This window comes from Nycticebus coucang, chromosome X, assembly GCF_027406575.1.
Source record: "Nycticebus coucang isolate mNycCou1 chromosome X, mNycCou1.pri, whole genome shotgun sequence".
NCBI classification, from domain to species: domain Eukaryota; kingdom Metazoa; phylum Chordata; class Mammalia; order Primates; family Lorisidae; genus Nycticebus; species Nycticebus coucang.
In genome coordinates, this window is record NC_069804.1 from 185,930,587 (window position 1) to 185,951,030 (window position 20,444).

A 20,444-nucleotide genomic window follows, 5' to 3' on the forward strand; every position below is an offset into this window, starting at 1 on the left:
TATGAGAGTACAAATGATTGGGTTAGAATGTTTGTGTTTGTTAGGTAAGGTCCCTGTTGTATTTGTGCCCCTCACCCAGGAGGTATGCCATTTATAGGTAGGCCCTTACATTGTTCCCATTAGATGAGAGGGCACCAATGCCCCTCCCTCCTCCTCGGCCCTCGTAAACACCTGTTTTTCAATTCTGTTGGTCTTTATCTAAGAGTAGAATTGGGGGGTCATCTGGTAACTCTATGATTAACCTTTTGAGGAACTGCCATTAGCGTCCTCAGTCCTCAAGTCAGGAAGTACCTGTGGGAATTTCTCCAGCTGCCAATTTTGTTTATTCCAATTATGAACTCAAGACTTTGGGAGATAACCACAAGGTGGCCAATAGTGGAAGGGGACACTGACTGGGCATGATGGCTCACGCCTGTATTCTGGAAGGCTGAGGTGGGCAGATTGCCTGAGCTCATGGGTTTGAGACCAGCCTGAGCAAGAGCGAGACCCCGTCTCTAAAAATAGCTGGGCAGGGCGGCGCCTGTGGCTCAGTGAGTAGGGCGCTGGCCCCATATACCGAGGGTGGTGGGTTCAAACCCAGCCCCGGCCCAACTGCAACAAAAAAAATAGCCGGGCGTTGTGGCGGGCGCCTGTAGTCCCAGTTGCTCGGGAGGCTGAGGCAAGAGAATCACATAAGCCCAAGAGCTGGAGGTTGCTGTGAGCCGTGTGACGCCACGGCACTCTACCGAGGGCGGTACAGTGAGACTCTGTCTCTACAAAAAATAATAATAATAATAAATAAATAAAAATAGCTGGGCATTGTGGTGGGCATCTGTAGTCCCAGCTACTAAGGAGGCTGAGGCAAGAGAATCACTTGAGCCCAGGAGTCTGAGGTTGCTGTGAGCTAAGATGCTACAACACTCTACTGGGGGTGACAAAGCGAGACTCTGTCTCAAAACAATAACAACAAAATCAACACTCTGAACAGTGGACCCCAATGGCATTCTGTGTCTTCAGGGATTGGCACAAGCTATTGTAGACCCCTAGTATAATGGCCATACATCCCAGGGGAAAGTAGGAGGAAGGTTTAAAATACTCACTTGTAGTGTCACATGTACCTGGTCTCATCTTCACAGGTTCGCCTTACAGGGTCTGGCTTTTGGAATGAGAAGGTCTGGAAAATTAAGTATGGGGTGGCATGATTTTCTATTGTGGCAATTCAAGGCAAAATGCCGTTAGCCAGACCTAGAGGTTCTGTTGTTGGGATTATGCATATCATGGTCTCCTATATGTGGCCTATTATAGGACACCATGATGAATTAGTGAGCACGAAAGATCCTTGGGGAAAAATTAGTTTAGTTCCAGCCTCCAAACCTGCTGCATTTCATGACATCCAGGCCCATCCTGTTTCTATGAGATTTAGTGCCTCCACTAAATATTCATGTCTGCCCCTTGACATGAAGCCTGATAGTGGATTTAGAACTGATGTTTTCTATAGGTGTAAAACACACATGGGAAAGACTTCGTGGGAAAAAAAAGTAACACAAAATATCCCATTCATAATGTGTCTACTTTCACTTGACTGGCCTTTACATTTTTTTTAAATGTGTTTAGTTGGTAATGTTGAAATAGTACTTTAGATATGCTGGGTTAAACACAATTCATTATTAAAATCAGTTTCTTTTTTTTTCCCTTTTTTTTCTAAATCAATTTCAACTTTTTATTTTTCACTCTTCTTCCATATGGGGACTGGAAAAAATAGTCCACAAGCGGTTCGCTAGCTGGATAGGAACCGCAAGCAACAAAGGCCTTTTAACCTCTGTGTCGCTAGGTATTCATTTTTCTTTCTTTCTATGTTTCTTTCTTTTTTTTTTTTTTTTTGAGACAGAGCCTCAAGCTGTTGCCCTGGGTATAATGACATAGCATCACAGCTCACAGCAACCTCTAACTCCTGGGCTCAAGCAATTCTCTTGCCTCCGCCTCCCAAGTAGCTGGGACTACAGGCGCCCGACACAACGCCATGGTATTTTTTGGTTGCAACTGTCATTGTTGTTTGGCGGTCCCGGGCTGAATTCGAACCCGCCGGCTCAGGTGTATGTGGCTGGCGCCTTGGCTGCTTGAGCCACAGGCGCCAAGCCTAGGTGTTCACTTTTCAATTACGACTGATCCAACACCAACTTCAAAAAGTCGCCGTGGGGGCGGCGCCCGCCCCATATACCGGAGGTGGCGGGTTCAAACCCGACCCCCGGCAAAAACTGCAAAAAAAAAAAAAAAGTCGCCGTGGGAAAGCAAGGAGATGCCATTTACAGAGCCCCAGAGGTAAGCAAGCCCTTACCGAGGCCACACCCACAGACGACCGATCCTTGGGGCGGATTGTGCTCGCGCTTAGTTCTCTGGCCACTAGCTAGGGCGAGGCGGTGCGGGTGAGGCTTTAAGCGCAAGCGCAGTCGCGCCACCCGCAGTGACCAAACCCCCCAATGGGATTACGTTTATGTCCAGCTCACGCCTCCGGCCACGCCCCGGTCTGGCCTCGCCCCTTCCCGCCCTGCAGCGCTGCACGCACCAGTTTAGTGCGCGAGTGGGCGGGTCCTAGCGGTGCGGCCTGACGCGACCCGGGCGGCGGGAGTGTGCGATTGTTTCCTCCGCGGTGGCCCGGGTGGTACGCACTTGGTGTAGAGTAACATGGCGGATGCGGAAGGTAGGGGCTGCAGGCGGTGGGGCAGCGCTCCTTGGGCCAGGGACTGCTCCGACATGTCAAGGAGCTGAGGGTAGGGCCGTGGCACCGTGGCTGGCGCTGGCCTCCAGATCCCGTTGAGAAGTCGGCCTTAAATTGCCCTTGTTTATCGGCACAGGGTGCACGGTAGACGACAGAAAAGGGAGAAGCCGTGGCAGTGAGTTGGCTCCGTGGTGCCCGGACCGCTCTCCACGAAAGTCCCCCCCATAGGGCCGGGTCGCTGTCAAAACATGTCTGCAGTGCCAGCTCCTGGTGGTAGCAGACCTGGCAGCATCTGTGCTGCCGCCAGCTTGGATGCCGCCGTTCGCTCCAAGCGACAAGGGGAGGAAGGGTGTGGAACAGGCGGGAAAGAAAAGGGGCCAAAGGGCCCCAGAACGGGGATAGCTGTGAGTTGCAAGAAAGTTCTAGAGACAAAAGCCTGGGGGGACAGTCGAGAGGTCGCTTATGGAACTTTCCGGCCTCTGGGCCAGCGCTTCTGTGGGTCGCTTAAGCTCTGCGACAGCCACGTGGTGAACCGGAAGGGAAGCCAACACGTGCAGCAGCTCGCCCTCAGCTCCCAGCCTCCCTCCCGCATGTTAGGCCTCCCACACTTTGATTTTTCCAGCACAGTCTTTAGTTGCTAAAGATGGGGATTCATTCAGAGAAATGTTTATTAGGCGATTTTAAACATCCTGGAGTTTACTTACATAGACCTAGAAGGTACAGTGTGTGACACACGGCCTGGTTGGCATAGCTAGCTTACTCCTGGGCTCCAAACCTGGACAGCGCGTGACTGTGCTGAATACTGTGTGGACAATTGTAACACAGCGGCAAGTATTTGTGTACCTGAACATAGAGAGGAAAAGTAAAAATATGCTGGAAAAGGTTTTAAAAAGGTACACCTGTATATGGAACGTGCATGAATGGAGCTTGCTGGACTGGAAGTTGCTCTGGGTGGTTCAGTGAGTGAGTGAATGTGGAGGCCTATCTATAGGACATTACTGTATATTTTGTAAACATTGCACACTTAAGCTACACTAACGTTTTTCTTGCTTCACTAATATATTACCCTTAGCTTACTGTAGCTTTTATAAGCTTTTAAAAAAATGTTAACTTTTTGACTATCTTATAGTAACACTTAGCTTAAAACACAAAGACATTGTACAGCTGTACAAAATAGCATTTTATAAACTTTTCTGCTTAAATTGTTTTTCTTTTACTTAAACACACTAGCCTAGGCCACTGTTTTTCAACCTAGTTAAACTTCTGCATTATACTTAAATTATGTTGATACCAAAAAATGAGTTAGAGAAAGAATATGCTTTCAGTTTCTTTTGGAAATAATTTAATGATTTTTTTTTTTTTTTGAGACAGTTTCATTTTGTCGCCCTTGGTAGAGTGCTGTGGCGTCACAGCTCGCAGCAACCTCCAAGTCCTGGGCTTTAGGTGATTCTCTTGCCTCAGCCTCCCGGATAGCTGGGACTACAGGTGCCTGCCACAACACCTGGTTGTTTTTTGTTGCAATTTGGCCAGGCCGGGTTCGAACCTGCCACCCTGGGTATACGTGCTGGCGCCCTACCCACTGAGCCACAGGCACCACCCTTTAATGATATTTTTAAAAAAATTTTTAGGCAGAGTCTCACTTTGTTGCCCTTAGTAGAGTGCAGGGGCTTCATAGCTCACAGCAACCTCAAACTTTTGGGTTCAAGGGATTGTCTTGTCTCAGCCTCCCAAGTAGCTAGGATTACAGGCACCCATCACAATGCCTGGCTAGTTCTTCTAGTTTTAGTAGAGATGGGATCTTCCTCTTGCTCATGCTGGTCTCAAACTACTGAGCTCAAGCAGTCTACCCACCTGGGCCTCCCAGAGTGCTGGGATTATAGGCATGAGCCACCTTGCCTGGCCTAATTAATGATCTTCAGAAATTTTCAGGCAGTGCCTGTGGCTCAAAGGAATAGGGCACTGGCCCCACATGCCAGAGATGGCGGGGTTCAAACCCAGCCCCGGCCAAAAACTGCAAGAAAAATTTTTTTTTCCAAGCACACATTAGATCCTCTCAGGCACACTTTGAAAATCACTGGTCTAGGCCCACACATGGTCAGGATCATCAAGCCACTACTGGGCAATAGGAGTCTTTGATCTATATTTTAATCTTGTGAGACTACCATCTTGTTGACCAACAACATTGTTAGGTAGCCTGTGACTATGATTCTAGACCTAAAATCTATTTCCTACTTGCTCTGATTTAGGTCTTTTAAGCTTTGTTTAATTGATTTTTCAGGGACAATTCCCAAATCCTATTTTTTTCTTTAGTGGGTACTTTGCCAAAGAAGCATAAGAAGAAAAAAAATTCCCAAATCCTATTTTTTTCTTTAGTGGGTACTTTGCCAAAGAAGCATAAGAAGAAAAAGGACCGAAAGTCACTACCAGAAGAAGATATAGCTGTGAGTAACAATGTGTTTTTTTAATTTGTTTTGACTAAAAAGAAAGGTTACTCAACAAATTAAAGTAGTATGTTTCTGAAAGTGTCCAAGGCTATGAGCTGGCATTGGGTGGTCATTGTATAGAATCAACAAATGGAAATCAACAGTGGAAATGACACAAGTTCAGGTGTCCTGAGTTGTATCAGGCATAGTTTACTAAATGGTGTTGGCCTCAGCAATTTCTCTTTCCTATCTCACCCCCTACCCACTATACCCCTTTCACGTTAAACATTTGAACCTGTCTTAGTAGCACTTCACTTCCTCTTCTGAGCTTCTAGTCCATTTCTTTCTTTCCATTGGCAGTCCCAATGAAGAAGCACATGATGCTTTGTTTTCTATTTAAAAATGTATTACTTCTGTGGTAGAAATACATTTATTCAAAGTCATATGGGAAGTTTAATAGGTTGTGTTTTATCTCCTATTGTAGGAAATACAACATGCTGAAATATTTCTTATCAAACCTGAATCTAAAGTTGCTCAGTTGGACACATCTCAGTGGCCACTGTTGCTAAAGGTATGTGGTTAAGATTGTGTGTCAGATGAATGCCTGGCTTTTATATTATATCCATGTGATAAACAGTTGATTAAGAATGCTTACAGCTAGTATCCTTGACTTTAAAAAATGCTTGCTGGGCTAGGTGCAGTGGCTCCCGCCTGTAATCCCAGCATTCTGGGAGGCTGAGGCAGGTGGATTGCTTGAGCTCGGGATTTCGAGACCAGCCTGAGCAAGAGTGAGATCTTGTCTCTAAAAATAGCCAGATGTTGGCTTGGGCCTATGGCTCAAGTGGCTAAGGCGCCAGCCACATACATCTGAGCTGGTGAGTTCGAATCCAGCCCAGGCCTGGCAAACAACAATGACGGCTACAACCAAAAATAGCTGGATGTTGTGGTGGTGGGCACCTGTAGTCCCAGCTACTTGGGAGGCTGAGGCAGGAGAATCGCTTGAGCCCATGAGTTGGAGGTTTCTGTGAGCTGTGATGCCACTACACTCTACCCAGGGCGACAGCTTGAGGCTCTGTTTCAAAAAAAAAGGCCAGGTGTGGTGGATAGGAGGCTGAGGCAAGAGAATCACTTGAGCCCAGGAGTTTGACGTTGCAGTGACTTATGACACTTGGCACTCTACCCAGGGTGACAAAGTGAGACTATGTCTCAAAAAAAAAAAAATTGGCCTCGTCGATACAGTCTAAAGCAGTGTTTCTTGAGGTATCTGAGATGGTGGACCAGGTTGTTTTTAAAAACTATCAATGTTGGGCGGTGCCTGTGGTTCAGTGAGTAGGGCGCTAGCTCCATATACCGAGGGTGGCGGGTTCAAACCTAGCCCCGGCCAAACTGCAACAAAAAAAAAAATAGCTGGGTGTTGTGGTGGGTGCCTGTAGTCCCAGCTACTCAGGAGACTGAGGCAAGAAGAGTTGCCTAAGCCCAAGAGCTGGGGGTTGCTGTAAGCTGTGATGCCATGGCACTTTACTGAGGGCAACAGCGTGAGACTCTCTCTGTCTTTACAAAAAAAAAAAAGAAGAAAAACTATCAATGTCTGATCTTCAATTCGGTAGAGACAAATAAATAAATACTCCCAAAGTACCCAGCACTTGTAGAATGTAATGTAAATCTTACCACAGTGTTAAATTGCTATCAAAGTTTGTAAACAATGAGTTCTCAGTTTCTGTACTTACTGTCTTGCATATCTGCACCAGTTTGGGGATGGTCACACTTAGAGTAGGACTGCTTTAGTGCTTAAGGGCATGGGCTTTGAAGTCAGACAGTTTGACTCAAGACTGTGAACTTGATTCCATTGTTTAACCACTCTGAAGCTGCTTGCTTGTTATCTGTTAGTAAAATATGCTGAGGGTTACATGAAACGTGGTTAGCCACAGCCCTTGGCATATAGCCTGTCCTTTAGAAGTAATTGGCTAGATTGGGCATGAGGGCATTTGCCTGTAGTCCCAGCTACTTAGGAGGCTGAGGTGGGAGGGTCACTTGAGCCTAGGAGTTACCTTGGCAACATAGCAAGACCCCATCTCTTTTTTTTTTTTTTTTTTGAGACAGAGTCCCGCTATGTCACCCTTGGTAGAGTGCTGTGGCATCATAGCTCACAGCAACCTCAAACTCTGGGCTTAAACAATTCTCTTGCCTCAGCCTCCCGAGTAGCTGGGACTACAGGTGCCTGCCACAACGTCTGGCTATTTTTTTGTTGTTGTTGCAGTTGTTTAGCTGGGCTGGGTGGGGTTCGAACCCAACACCCTCGGTGTATGTGGCTGGTGCTGTAACCACTGTGCTATGGGTGCTGAGCCCCTATCTGTTTTTAAAAAAGAAAAGTTATTAACTATTATTTTGGAGGTCTAAATAGAGTAATTAAGTAGTGAGTTGATTTATACTATGTTTTTATAATTTTCACAAATGGGTACCAGCTATGAGGCTAGGACAAAAAATTACAGTAGAAAAAGTTACTGAAACATCTCAGAGTTTTAATAAACTACTATATCTGAGGTGGTAATAGAATGGAATTTGCTTATATATATAATTCAATACAGTTGGGTTTCTGTGTGGCCAAATACCTGTTGTTTAGATGGCATCTGCTTTTCTATTGTAGGCCATGGGAATACACTAGTGAGCAGGGTAGGCAAGGTCCCTACAGGCATGGAACTTAAAATCAAGGGATCTGATAGACAGTTAAAAATGAATTGTTATTTTGTAGTAAGTACCATCATGAAACTGAACTGGTGATTAAAGATGGGCTTCAGTTGGGGAAGCTCTTTCAGAATGGTCATCAAACTTCAGAAAGGAGGAGAACAAAAAGAGCAGACATGGAGAACACAGAGCTCTCTACTTTGACATTCTAGCCATGTTAAAAAGTGTTGCCAGTCATTCTCAATTTAGCTATCTTTTGTCCTTGAGAAAATCAAAGCTATTTCATGTTTTATTCATAGTCCTGCACAGTGAATCCCAGTCTGTTCTGTACTACCCCCGAAGAAGTCTCTTTATAGAGCAATGACATAAAACTGTAGGTGCTCAAATTTGTCTTGTTACTAACATGAGTATTTTTTTCTAGGCTTAACAGTCTATTCCAGCAGGTAATGGAAATACAGGAGCAAAAATCCAGATTTATGAACTTGAAAGTTTATCATATCACAGTCAATGATGGTGCTTTTATGTTAAATGTGTTAATGGTTTGTTATTAACTTTATTTATTTTTTTGAGACAGAGTCTCAACTATGTCACCCTTGGAAGAGTGCTCTGTTGTCACAGCTCACAGCAACCTCAAACTCTTGGGCTTAAATTATTCTTTTGCCTCAGCCTCTCAAGTAGCTGGGACTATAGGCACCCACCATAATGCCCGGCAGTTTTTTGGTTGCAGTTGTCATTGTTGTCTAGCAGGCCCAGGCAGGGCTTGAATCTGTATGTGGCTGGCACTGTAACCACTGTGCTACAGGCACCGCCCCATTATTATTAACTACTTTATTTTGTGTTCTTTCCTTTTTTTAGAATTTTGATAAACTGAATGTGAGGACAACACACTACACACCTCTTCCTTCAGGTTCAAATCCTCTGAAGAGAGAGATTGGGGACTATATCAGGTAAGTGTGTTGGGAACAAGCACTGTTCAAACATCTGTTCTTTTGAAAACAGTGATTTCACATCAGATAGTGCTTTCACATCAGGTAGTACCATTTTAGAATAGTGTTGACCTAAATATATAGCCTGTACCCATGGAAAATTCTTTTTTTGGTGGGGGACAATCTTGCTATGTTGCCCTCAGTAGAGAGCCATAGTGTCACAACTCACAGCAACCTTAAACTCTTGGGCTCAAGTGATGCTCCTGCCCCAGCCTCCAAGTAGCTGGGACTACATGAACCCCCCACAATGCCCAGCTACTTTTTTCTTATTTTTAGTAGAGACTGGGTCTCGCTCTTGCTCAAGCTGGTCTCACACTCCTAAGCTAGGTGATCCACCCTCCTCAGCCTCCCAGAGTGCTGGGATTACAGGTGTGAGCCACTGCACCCGGCAAGAATTATTTTTCTTTATAATCCTTTAGGTCTGTTGTTTTGTTTGAGCACCAGAACAGGTCATAAATTACTTTTTTTCCCCCTTCTAGGACAGGTTTCATTAATCTTGACAAGCCCTCTAACCCTTCTTCTCACGAGGTGGTAGCCTGGATTCGACGAATATTAAGGGTAGAGAAGACAGGACACAGTGGTACTCTGGATCCCAAGGTGACTGGATGTTTAATTGTGTGCATAGAACGAGCCACTCGCTTGGTGAAATCACAGCAGAGTGCAGGTATGTAGAAGGGCCTGGATACTTGGAGATTGGAAAGCATTCTGCATTTCCCTTCTATATTTTGGCTTTTGGAGACTATTTATTGGGATAAAGAAAATCCAGAAGCAGAGATAATTCTTTTGATTTCTATATACTTTGTGCCCTCTCCCTGCCATATCTTGATGGTTCTGCCCTTCTTGGAGTTCCAGATACTAGACTTGTACAAATGGAGCAAACTAGATCCATTCCTAGCACTGAGACAGAACCCTGTGCAAGTCCAGCTCTTGGCTTGTCACTTCAGGCTACTCTCTGTGCTGCTGTTTCTACCTAAAGTGTCCTTCCCTCTTTTATTTTTCCTTATCTCATTTTCATCTGAAAAAATTCTTGTCTTGCAAGGTGTTTTCTAGGCAGGCTCTACACTGGCTATTCCTAACCCTTCTTTCAGTACATGGAACTCTGTCCCAGTGAGAGAAAGTATCTGCATTTCTTTCTTACATCACCATCATATTTGCCTTAATGCAGATTTTATAGAAACATGAGGACACATTTCCTGCTTTTCTTGTTATGCAAAATGGGATGATTGAGCCTATAAAAAATAGAGATAAGAGAAAATTCAGTGGCCATACCTGACTACTCTTTTGTCATTTTTCAGGCAAAGAGTATGTGGGAATTGTCCGGCTACACAATGCTATTGAAGGGGGGACCCAACTTTCTAGGGTAAGTCTACAATTATAAGGAGGGCACCTTTGGTGCCTTGTGTCCCCGAGTCCATAAACCTCTGAAGACAGGTCAGCTTTCCTGGCTGGCCTCTCCTGTACCCTTTTCAGTAGGTTACCCTAGCCCACCTGGTAGGTGACTGCAGATGGCCGAAGAACTTCAGTCACGTCCCTTGTAATGAGAGTGTTTTGGTTTGTGCTTGTTCTTAGGCCCTGGAAACTCTGACTGGTGCCCTATTCCAGCGACCCCCCCTTATTGCTGCAGTGAAGAGGCAACTCCGAGTGAGAACCATTTACGAGAGCAAAATGATTGAATACGATCCTGAAAGAAGATTAGGTGGGTCATAAGGCCTGTGAGGAACTGAATTGACGTAGATTACAAGTGGGTAGGAACACATTCTGGAGAATTTTTTTTTTTTTTTTTTTTTTTTTTTTTTTTTGAGACAGAATTTCACTTTGTCGCCTTTGGTAGCATGCCATGGTGTCATAGCTCACAGCAACCTCAAACTCTAGGGCTCAAGTGATCTTCTTGCCTCAGTTTTTTATTTTCAGTAGAGATGGGGGTCTCACTCTTGCTTAGGCTGGTCTTGAACTTGTGAGCTCTAGCAATCCATCCCCCCACCCCCAGCATCCCAGAGTGCTAGGATTATAGGAGTGAGCCACTGAGCCCGGCCACATTCTGGAGAATTCTGTTCTGTTATTAAAGGTAAATGCCCTTGAAGTTGAAGACTTTCTAAAATCTGAAAATAGAGCTGGGATATAGTTTGTGGACAATATTTTTTATTATTTTCTCTTGTTTAAATAATAAACTGACTTTTACGATGACTACTTTTGGTGGAGTTGAAATGCTTTCATTCTGCATTTCATGTTTTATTCAAAGTTAAATATTTTCGGAAGAGTATGTTTTGCATACGTGTTTTGTCAGTCTAAATTTTGATTGAGAAGTTTTTATTGTGTGCAACTTAACAGGTTTTTCTACGGAGTCCAGGGTATTCTTAAGTTAGCCACCTATGTGTAAAATGCTACCAAATGGCAAAACGCAACAATAAACAGACTTTATTTTTAGAGTTTTACTTTTCTATCATCCGTGCTTAGCAAAACTGCTCAGATTGAGTTGTTGGTAATGAATTTAAAGACAAAATGCTCATTTTCCTCTAGTCCAAAATATACCATATTTAATGTACCTGCAACTAATGTGAAAAATTATGCTCTGCGAGTATATACTGTTAGTATTATAACTAAAAATCTTGAGAGACTTCACCTAACCTGGTTTCTTGTACCCTCAATGAATCCCCAACAATAAAAATAAATAAATAAATAAACTAAAAATCTTTTCAATACAGCTAATACTTAATATTTTTATTTTTTTAAATACCAGAGGTGCCTTTAGCATATTCTGTAGTTATAGCCTATGTCTTTTATCTCCAGTCTTGATGAATAATTGTGGATTTTTCAACCAGTGATATATTTACTTTGAAAAATAGGTGCTACTTTTCTTTTGTGTGTGTATCTTAGGAATCTTCTGGGTGAGTTGTGAGGCTGGCACCTACATTCGGACGCTGTGTGTGCACCTTGGTTTATTATTGGGAGTTGGTGGTCAGATGCAGGAACTTCGGAGGGTTCGTTCTGGAGTCATGAGTGAGAAGGTATGCCGTTAGGGGTTAAAAGGTTTTAGAGCTGGTTCTTTTTTTTTTTTTTTTTTGTAGAGACAGAGTCTCACTTTATGGCCCTTGGTAGAGTGCCGTGGCCTCACACAGCTCACAGCAACCTCCAACTCCTGGGCTTAAGCGATTCTCTTGCCTCAGCCTCCCGAGTAGCTGGGACTACAGGTGCCCGCCACAACGCCCGGCTATTTTTTGGTTGCAGTTTGGCTGGGGCTGGGTTTGAACCCGCCACCCTCTGTATATGGGGCCAGCGCCTTACCTACTGAGCCATAAGCGCCGCCCTAGAGCTGGTTCTTAAAATTTATTTTCCAGGCACTTTCCAAAGTGTTGAGTTCAGTTTAGGGAAACTTCCCTGTTCTGTTAATTAAACTTTGGGACATTGAAATGGGACAGGGGAAATGACTGGATAGAAAGCATTATTCTATTCATTTATCTCCTAACCCTACAAAAATGCCAGCTTATATCTAATATATCAGTGGTTAAAGATGTCCAGAAGAAAGGTGATTTCTGAAGGGCCTGAAGACTCTTAATGAGCTTGGACTAGCAGACAAGATAGGTTCTGTGTTAGGAAGTTTGGGGGGTCTAATGGGCTATTTGAAAAACAAAGGCACTGAATTATTTTCATACATGGCTGCTTTTCAGGACCATATGGTGACAATGCATGATGTACTTGATGCTCAGTGGCTGTATGATAACCACAAGGATGAGAGTTACCTGCGGCGAGTCATTTACCCTTTGGAAAAGCTGTTGACGTCTCATAAAAGGCTGGTTATGAAAGACAGTGCAGTAAGTTCTGAGTTAGGAATCCAGGTTTGACTAGAATGTGAGACCAAAGATGAGACTTGATTCTTGTTTTAAAAACTTAATTCTGTTTAGAGAAATGAAACATTGATATTATAAAGTTACATTTGTTTTTTTCCCTTGGTTTATTTATTTATTTTTTTCTGGCTTTTCATAGGTTGGATGCTGGATTCTTTGTTGTTATGGCTAATTTCTTTTTATTAAGTCAAAGCCAAGTATAATGATTTAAAGTAAAAGTTTAATGGTAGACCTATTTCCATTTCTAAATAAAGCAAATTAGTTAAACATTGACCTCAAGAGGTCTTCCAGAGTAACTTTGTTCAAGTAGTGGACAATCAGCAGTATGTAAAGTTTGCCCTTCTATAATTCTGCATGAGCCTAAAAAAATGTTGATTTATTTAAATCACTATTAGAAAAAATTGTTTTTTTTTTTTTTTTTTTTTTTTTTTAATTTGGCCGGGGCTGGGTTTGAACCCGCCACCTCCGGCATATGGGACCGGCGCCCTACCCGCTGAGCCACAGGTGCCGCCCAGAAAAAATTGTTTTGATGGGAGAAAAATGTTTGAACTAGAGCAGTGGTTCTCAACCTTCCTAATGCCATGACCCTTTAATATAGTTCCTCATTGTGGTGACCCCCAACCATAAAATTATTTTTGTTGCTACTTCATAACTGTAATTTTGCTATTGTTGTGAATCGTAATGTAAATACCTGATATGCAGGATGTATTTTCATTGTTACAAAGGGGTTGCAACCCACAGGTTCAGAACCGCTAGACTAGAGAGTTTCAGAGCTCTAATAGCAGTTAATTTCCCTGTAGGAATTGAGAGTACGCCTCTTAATAATGCAAATAAATATTCAAATATTTCAGTTTGGGTTTCCTTTTTAGTGATAATTTAAGAATAAGTTTCTTATTCTCTAAGTCCAGAATTTTTTTCTTTTTCTTTTTAGGACAGTCTCACTTTGTCACTTTTGGTAGAGTGCTGTGATGTCATAGCTCACAGCAATCTCAGACTCCTTGGCTCAAGCAATTCTCTTGCTTCAGCCTCCCAAGTAGCTGGGAATACAGGTGTCTGCCACAACACCCCGCTATTTTTAGAGGCAGGGGTCTCCCTCTAGCTCAGGCTGGTCTTGAACTGTTTGAGCTCAGACAATCTGCCTGCCTCGGCCTCCCAGAGTGATGATATTGCAGGCGTTAGCCACTGCGCCTGGCCCTAAGTCCAGAATTTTTACAGTAGCCTTTTTATTTCTAATTTTTATTATGGTCAGAGAATGTGGCCTTTTATAAATTGTCTTTGTGGCCCAGTACACAGTTAATTTTTGTTAAATACTATGTAGCCAAAAAGATTTTTCTCTAACTTGAGGGTTAAAAGTTTATGTATATTTAGTAATTAGAGGTTGATAATTATTCATATTCAAATCTTAAATTGTATAATGTTGGATGCATTTTAATAAAAGGAAAAGGATATGCTAAAACATGGCATAGATAGAAAAACTTAATCACATAAAACAGTGAATAACATAAATTTGATACACTCTCCTTGTCAAACAGTTGGCTTCTGGGTGAATGTAAGGGAGGGACAAGACAGATCTAAGTGAGTGAAGATAGCATGAGGCAGATGGTGCCATTGAACTCCTTATTGCAATTTTTTGGCAGCCTGTTATTGCCTGGATCTCTAGTAAATCAGAAATAGAGAAGAGCAACTAAGGAAAACTAAGGCTGTAGTTTTTGTTTGTTTTTTAGAGACAGAGTCTCATTTTGTCGTCCTCAGTAGAGTGCTGTGGTGTCACAGCTCACAGCATCCTCCAGTTCTTGGGCTTAGGTGATTCTCTTGCCTCAGCCTCCCGAGTAGCTGGGACGACAGGTGCCTGCCACAATGCCCGGCCATTTTTTTGTTGCTGTTTGGCCGGGGCCGGGTTTGAACCCACCACCCTCGGTATATGGGGCCAGCACCCTACTCCCTGAGCCACAGGCACCACCCTGTTCTTTTGCTTACAATGGAAACACCTGTATGTTCCACGGGACAAAAATAGAGCCTAAAAACCTGATTGCATAATTTATTGAAGTCGAGGGGTCAATGAATAAGTCATTGTTCTTTAGTAGCTGAAGTATCATGGATATATGAGGAGCAAATATCATTTTAATACTTTTGAGTCATGCATATGAAGTACTTAAGGTAATGCCTAGCACATAATAGGTGGTTGCTACTATTCTGAGTCCCTGTATGTCCCATTGCAGCCAGTGGGCTGTCAATGCCATTAGCCCTGTTTATCCTGCTCAATGCAATTCCCCTTGTTATCCTCCTTTACTCTGTTGTGGGAATGGGACAGAGGACAGTGGCTGAGACCCTCATTATGATGCCATCTCTCCAGGTAAATGCCATCTGCTATGGGGCCAAGATCATGCTTCCAGGTGTTCTCCGATATGAGGACGGCATCGAGGTTAATCAGGAGATTGTGGTCATCACCACCAAAGGGGAAGCAATCTGCATGGGTAAGGAAGGATGTTGTTCTCACTGGTTCTGGAGTTGGGGCTGAAGAAAAGAAAACCCAATTGAGTAGTAGAGCTCAGAATTTTGTGTTTATTTATTTATTTATTTATTGTTTTTGGAGATAAGAATCTGAAGCTGTTGCCCTGGGTAGAATGCTGTGGCATCACAGCTCAACAGCAACCTCAAACTCTTGGGCTTAAGCGATTCTCTTGCTTCAGCCTCCCAAGCAGCCGGGACCACAGGCGCCCGCCACAATGCCTGGCTATTTTTTGGTTGCAGTTGTAATTGTTGTTTAGCTGGTCCGGGCCAGGCTCGAACCTACCAGACTTGGTGTATGTGGCTGGCGCCCTACTCACTGAGTTACAGGCACTGAGCCAGGCTCAGAATTTTAAATGAGATTTAAAGTGGCATAAAATCAGGGTATTGGGGCTCATCAGTCATCATGTCTTTCACCTTTAAGTCATCCTTTTCTCTTTAATGCCTGTAGCTATTGCATTAATGACTACAGCAGTGATCTCTACCTGTGACCATGGTATAGTAGCCAAGATCAAGAGAGTGATCATGGAGAGAGATACTTACCCCCGGAAGTGGGGTTTAGGTCCAAAGGTAAGTGGGACTGGGTTGTGTGCCCTACCAAGTTACTTTGTTTTATATTGTTGAACGCTAAGGGAGCTCTTGTTTCATCTAAGGGGAAACAGTACTCTTTTTTTCCCCACTGCCATAGCCTTACATTGTGCTAGGCTCTAATTGTCAGTGGGAAATGAAAATAGGGTCTGACATGGACTTTAGAGATTTCAATCTAATAGAGGGAAACAGCTGGGCACTACTTGAATAATCACACAGTGATTCACAGTGAATTAGTCAATGTTAATGGCTTTTAAGGAGTGCAGAGAAGTACCTGGCACCTGGAGAGTCCACAGTGAAGAGTCTGACATGGTTGGGGGTCTGGGCAAGGTGTCTTTTCTTAAACCATGGTAGTGTGAAGGGTGGATCAGATGTTGATGGGGTTAAGGAGTCCAGGGCAGTGGGATAGCATGTGTGTTCTGTGCAGTAATAATGCCTGCTTCCTGCACTGACACCATTCTCAACGTTGAAACCATGACTTCTACTAGGCAAGTCAGAAGAGGCTGATGATAAAGCAAGGCCTCCTGGACAAGCATGGCAAACCTACCGAAAGCACGCCTGCCACCTGGAAGGAGGAGTATGTTGATTACAGGTGAGGGCATGCTGTTTCAGAGTTGAGGTGGGGAGAGACAGCAGTTTGCTGCTGTGACATGGAAGCATATCAATGACAGGTGAGGATAGGAGATTGCAGAGTGCTGGGGAGGGGGCAAGCTTACTGAACGCAGGACTGTAGGAACCAGTGCTGCAAATCTGTTTTCCTTGTTGGTCTCTGTGGGACCTTGGTTACTTGAGCCAGTTAGGCCTTGGCCTGCACAGAAGGCAGTTAACCCTTTCTAATCTGACTCTTGGGACTCTAGAGGAACTCAGTCTGCCACAGTAAGTGGTAAGTTCTTCTGTCCAGTGTTAGTATTTTGATGGTTTCCAGATATCAGTGCACAACTGAGGATACCTCAGTGTTGCCCTGGAAAGACATTCAGTGAATTTTACTGATGGCTATCTTTGCTCTTTTAGTGATTCTGCCAAGAAAGATGTGTTTGTTGAAACAGTAAAATCTCCACCAGTAGTTGCTGAAATGGTGAAAGACCCACAGGTAGTTGCCAAAGCAGTAAAAGCCTCAAAGGTGAGTGGTATGGCGTGGTCTGTTTGGAATGTGTGTGCTTTGGGAGGTAATTCTAAGAAGCACTGGTATTTGGCTTACTTTGACTACCATCTAGCCATATATCCTGGCTTAGTATATCAGGGCTTATCACCTTCATCAGAGCTGCAGCACACACAGATAATGTTGCCTTATACCCCTGAGTATCTGTGTGGGTTCTGCTTATTCCTCTGATTCATTTTGTGTCATGTCTCTTGGGAGGAGTATGGGCTTAGGGATCAGAGTAGCCTTGGCTTCCCTGCCAGCCAACGCAACAACACTGCTATAGAATGGCTAGCACAGCACATGTTCTTCTGCCTCCTACCCTGGGTCAAGTGATAGCACAGGTGTGTTTAAATGAGAGGCTTTGGCAGGTTGTAGTTGACACTTGGAGCCGCATGAAACTCAACAGGGAGCAAACTTGCCAGATGGGCAGATTTCTCTAGGCAGCACCAGCCCAGTGTTTAAAGAGGCAGCTTGGGAACTGTTGGCAGCACAGCTGAAAATGACATGTCTGTACCAAGAAACCTTGGGTAGCGCTCCCACCTGCAATAAGCTGTGTGGGAACAACTTTTTTTCTTGTCACATGTGCATTCCTGCTTTGCCTGCTTTCTTTGAGGACTTAGGGAACACTCTTAGAAGTTCTTGTAGTCTACCTTTCAGGAGATAGTTTCTCAGGGCCTTTTAGTCCCCAAGCCTGGTATTGCCGCTGCTGTCATGACTATGGCTTCTTTGACATTCAGGATAAGACAAATCCTCAGTAAACTAAGCCCACATTGGGGTTTGTTTTTATTTTTGTTTTTCCTTTTGTGGTTTTCAACCAGAAAACTCAGTGTTGGAGACAACTGGGATCTTTCCTGGTGCCTGGCTACCATTAGAGTTACTGAAGTTTTCTTGTCTGTTGTTGCCTGACATCTATCTAACTTCTGGTCAATTGTTTTCATTTCAGCGAAAGCGAGAGAGTGAGAGTGAAAGTGATGAGACACCTCCAGCAGTTCCCCAGTTGATCAAGAAGGAAAAGAAGAAGAAGAAGGAGAAGAAGGCCAAAGCTGTTATAGAGAGTGGGGGCGAGCATGGAGGTGGGGTGAGTATAAACACGTTCAGGCTTCTTGGGCTGGTTTACTCCTTAGTGGGGGAAAGAATTACCCAGGTGGTGCCAGCTTTGTTATTCCTACAGTAGCTGTGCTCCCAAGGTGGGACGCTGCCCTTGTCTCTTGCTACTTAGGACCTTTAGTGCTTCCCTGTATGCCTCAGATGCCCTTGCTGCCCCCCATTGGATGGACAAATAGAGGCATCTGGCACCATGACTGCTCATGCTTAGATTCTATTGACAGTGAATGGGGGAGGATGTGTAGCTTGGTAACCTGAATGTTTCCACTTACAAAAGTAGACCAGGTGGTGCCCGTAGCTCAGTGGGTAGGGTGCTGGCCACATACACCGAGGCTGTTGGGTTTGAACCTGGCCCCGGCCAACTAAAACAACACTGACAACTGCAACAAATAAAATAGCTGGGCGTTGTGGTGGGCGCCTGTAGTCCCAGCTACTTGGGAGGCTGAGGCAAGAGAATCACTTACGCCCAAGAGTTTGAGATTGCTGTGAGCTGTGACAGCATGGCACTCTACCCAGGATGATAGCTGAAAAGTAGACCACTATAAGGTGTCACTGAATAGTTCATAGAATTTAGTGTTAGGTGCAAAATTTAGCTAATCCCAAATATCCTTACAGATCCTGAAAAGCTAACTTGACTATGTGGAACTTAGCAGATTTCCATAACTGTTTTGTTAATGGATGCTGGGAGCTTGCTTTCTCTTTCTCTCTAGGACAGTGATACTACCAAGAAGAAGAAGAAGAAGAAGAAGAAAGCAAAAGAACTAGAACGGGTTTCTGAGTAGTGAGGGCTACTTCAAGCATGATGTCTAAGTGGGAGGAGAAATTAAAGCCTTATTAAGAAAACATTGTTCCTTTTGTTGCTGAGGGAATGGAACATAGATCCTAGATAGGGTGGAGAGTTTTGGCACATTTTAGCTGCTGTTTGAGACCTTGGTGTTGTTACCTGGTGTGGTCATCCAGCTTGTCCTGTTTTAAGGATATAGGTGATAAAATAGGCAGATTTTATGCCAATGACTTCTCTGCTTATTTGAGTTGGGAAGCCTCACCTTCAGACCCAGGAACTGTCCACAGCTGTCTGTTAGTGGCTGTTTTAAAAACATAGTCCTTTCCTAGTCTGCTCTTCCTTTTTTACCCCATCTTTTTAAAATGTTTGTAAAAAGTTAAATCTACTCTATGAAATGGTGTATAGAACCCTCAGTAAGTGAAAGAAGAGTGTAACTGAATTATGTTCACTGGGGAAAATCTTGTCTCCAATGTCCTGTGCAGACAGTGGTTTCTTCTGGTGTCTGGGTTATAGGCCTGGCAGTTTTCCATGTTGTATGTGGCACGGCAGCCAGTCTTTTCATGCACTTCTCCAAAGCTTGTATGTGTCAACATTCACCTAAATCCATCTGGCTATTCGTGTTTATGACAGAAACCGAACCATTCCTATACCCTTTTATTTTAGCCCTCATTTACTTTTAAAGAAGGAAATTGTTCATTGCTGAGAGAAGAATTGTAATTTTTACTTATTAAAGTTGACTCATTTAAAGTTTTAAAAGTATTCCTGTTGGGTTTGCTAATTCTTGGTGATCTCAAACTAGCAGAGCAAAAAATATAAAATACTTTGATTAAAAATATGAAGACTTTTATGACATATTTGAAACTTGGTGCTTCTTATGTTTGGCTAGTTTTAAATTTCTTTAGTTTTGTATCATGAAACCTTGACCTCTGGGGCCTGTCTGACATGGGAGCAAATACTCTGAGGGGATGACCATCAGAAACCCAGTGATCTCTCCAAAATAACAGAGGAGAAAGGTTGATGTGTGTTATATGTAGAGGGGTGTGTACCAACAGACATGTATGGGGTCAGACTTGGGGGTAGGAGCCTACTTGGTGATGGCAAAATGGGGAGAAGGAAGCTAGGGCTAAGGATATTCAGAAATCTGAAAGCCTTGAGCGGCAACATATACTGTAGTTAATGGAGGAAAGGTCTAGGATTGCTTTCAATTTGGTATTAAAAACCAAGAACGAGGAACACTCTGTGGGAGCCTGTGGATGCAGTGAAGAGAGGCCTTAAACTAGCTGTGTTATGAGCCTGGTATGCAGAGTGGACCCTGGTGCTGGCTCATTCCAGCCTCCACTGCACCGTTATCCAGGTCTTCCTTCTAAATGTGACTTTCAGCAGGGAGATTAAATGTGTGTTCACAATAGGCTCAAATAAGAGAACCGTAAGATGCTTTTCTATATGGGCACCAGCTGCTGGAGACCTGCAGTGTGGGTATAAGGAATGGGCTTCTTTGAGGGCAGGAGTGTTTATGATCTTATTCCCACTTGAACCCAGGCGAGGCATCTTACGTTGATGCCATTGTCTAGCTTAATGAAGTGGGCACAAGTTTGTGGTGCAGGTGGAAACTCAATTACAAGGTCATTGGTATTTTAGCACAGCCACATTTTTATTGCTTTTGAGGGTCTCCCTAGAGCAGATAATCATTC

General features: G+C 43.7%; 1 protein-coding gene and 2 non-coding genes across 4 annotated transcripts; all 3 read left to right on the plus strand.

Annotated features, from left to right (window-relative positions):
* Positions 1-2,461: 2,461 nt before the first annotated feature.
* DKC1 (dyskerin pseudouridine synthase 1) lies at positions 2,462-19,509 on the plus strand. 2 transcript variants are annotated; one of them, XM_053579374.1, is made up of 15 exons: positions 2,462-2,677; positions 5,069-5,136; positions 5,603-5,689; positions 8,656-8,747; positions 9,266-9,450; positions 10,082-10,146; positions 10,356-10,482; positions 11,661-11,791; positions 12,452-12,595; positions 14,982-15,102; positions 15,588-15,706; positions 16,213-16,316; positions 16,736-16,844; positions 17,809-17,943; positions 18,680-19,509. In XM_053579374.1, exons 1-15 carry the CDS (start codon positions 2,662-2,664, stop codon positions 18,749-18,751), a joined length of 1,575 nt encoding a protein of 524 aa, XP_053435349.1. In that variant the 5' UTR covers positions 2,462-2,661; the 3' UTR covers positions 18,752-19,509. The 2 variants fall into 2 exon arrangements, with proteins under 2 accessions (XP_053435349.1, XP_053435348.1); XM_053579373.1 differs by having other exon boundaries at positions 2,542-2,677; positions 5,006-5,136.
* LOC128578825 (small nucleolar RNA SNORA36 family) lies at positions 12,127-12,259 on the plus strand. The gene has a single exon (XR_008377930.1). It is a non-coding gene; the product is annotated as a small nucleolar RNA SNORA36 family (small nucleolar RNA).
* On the plus strand, positions 16,538-16,662 carry LOC128578840 (small nucleolar RNA SNORA56). The gene has a single exon (XR_008377944.1). It is a non-coding gene; the product is annotated as a small nucleolar RNA SNORA56 (small nucleolar RNA).
* Positions 19,510-20,444: the final 935 nt, after the last annotated feature.

What these genes read in the sequence shown, in the direction of transcription:
- DKC1 (XM_053579373.1), top strand. An exon ending in TACCAGAAGAAGATATAGCT is followed by an intron (nt 5,137 to 5,602) that starts GTGAGTAACAAT and finishes CTCCTATTGTAG; the next exon opens with GAAATACAACATGCTGAAAT. An exon ending in GGGGGACCCAACTTTCTAGG is followed by an intron (nt 10,147 to 10,355) that starts GTAAGTCTACAA and finishes GCTTGTTCTTAG; the next exon opens with GCCCTGGAAACTCTGACTGG.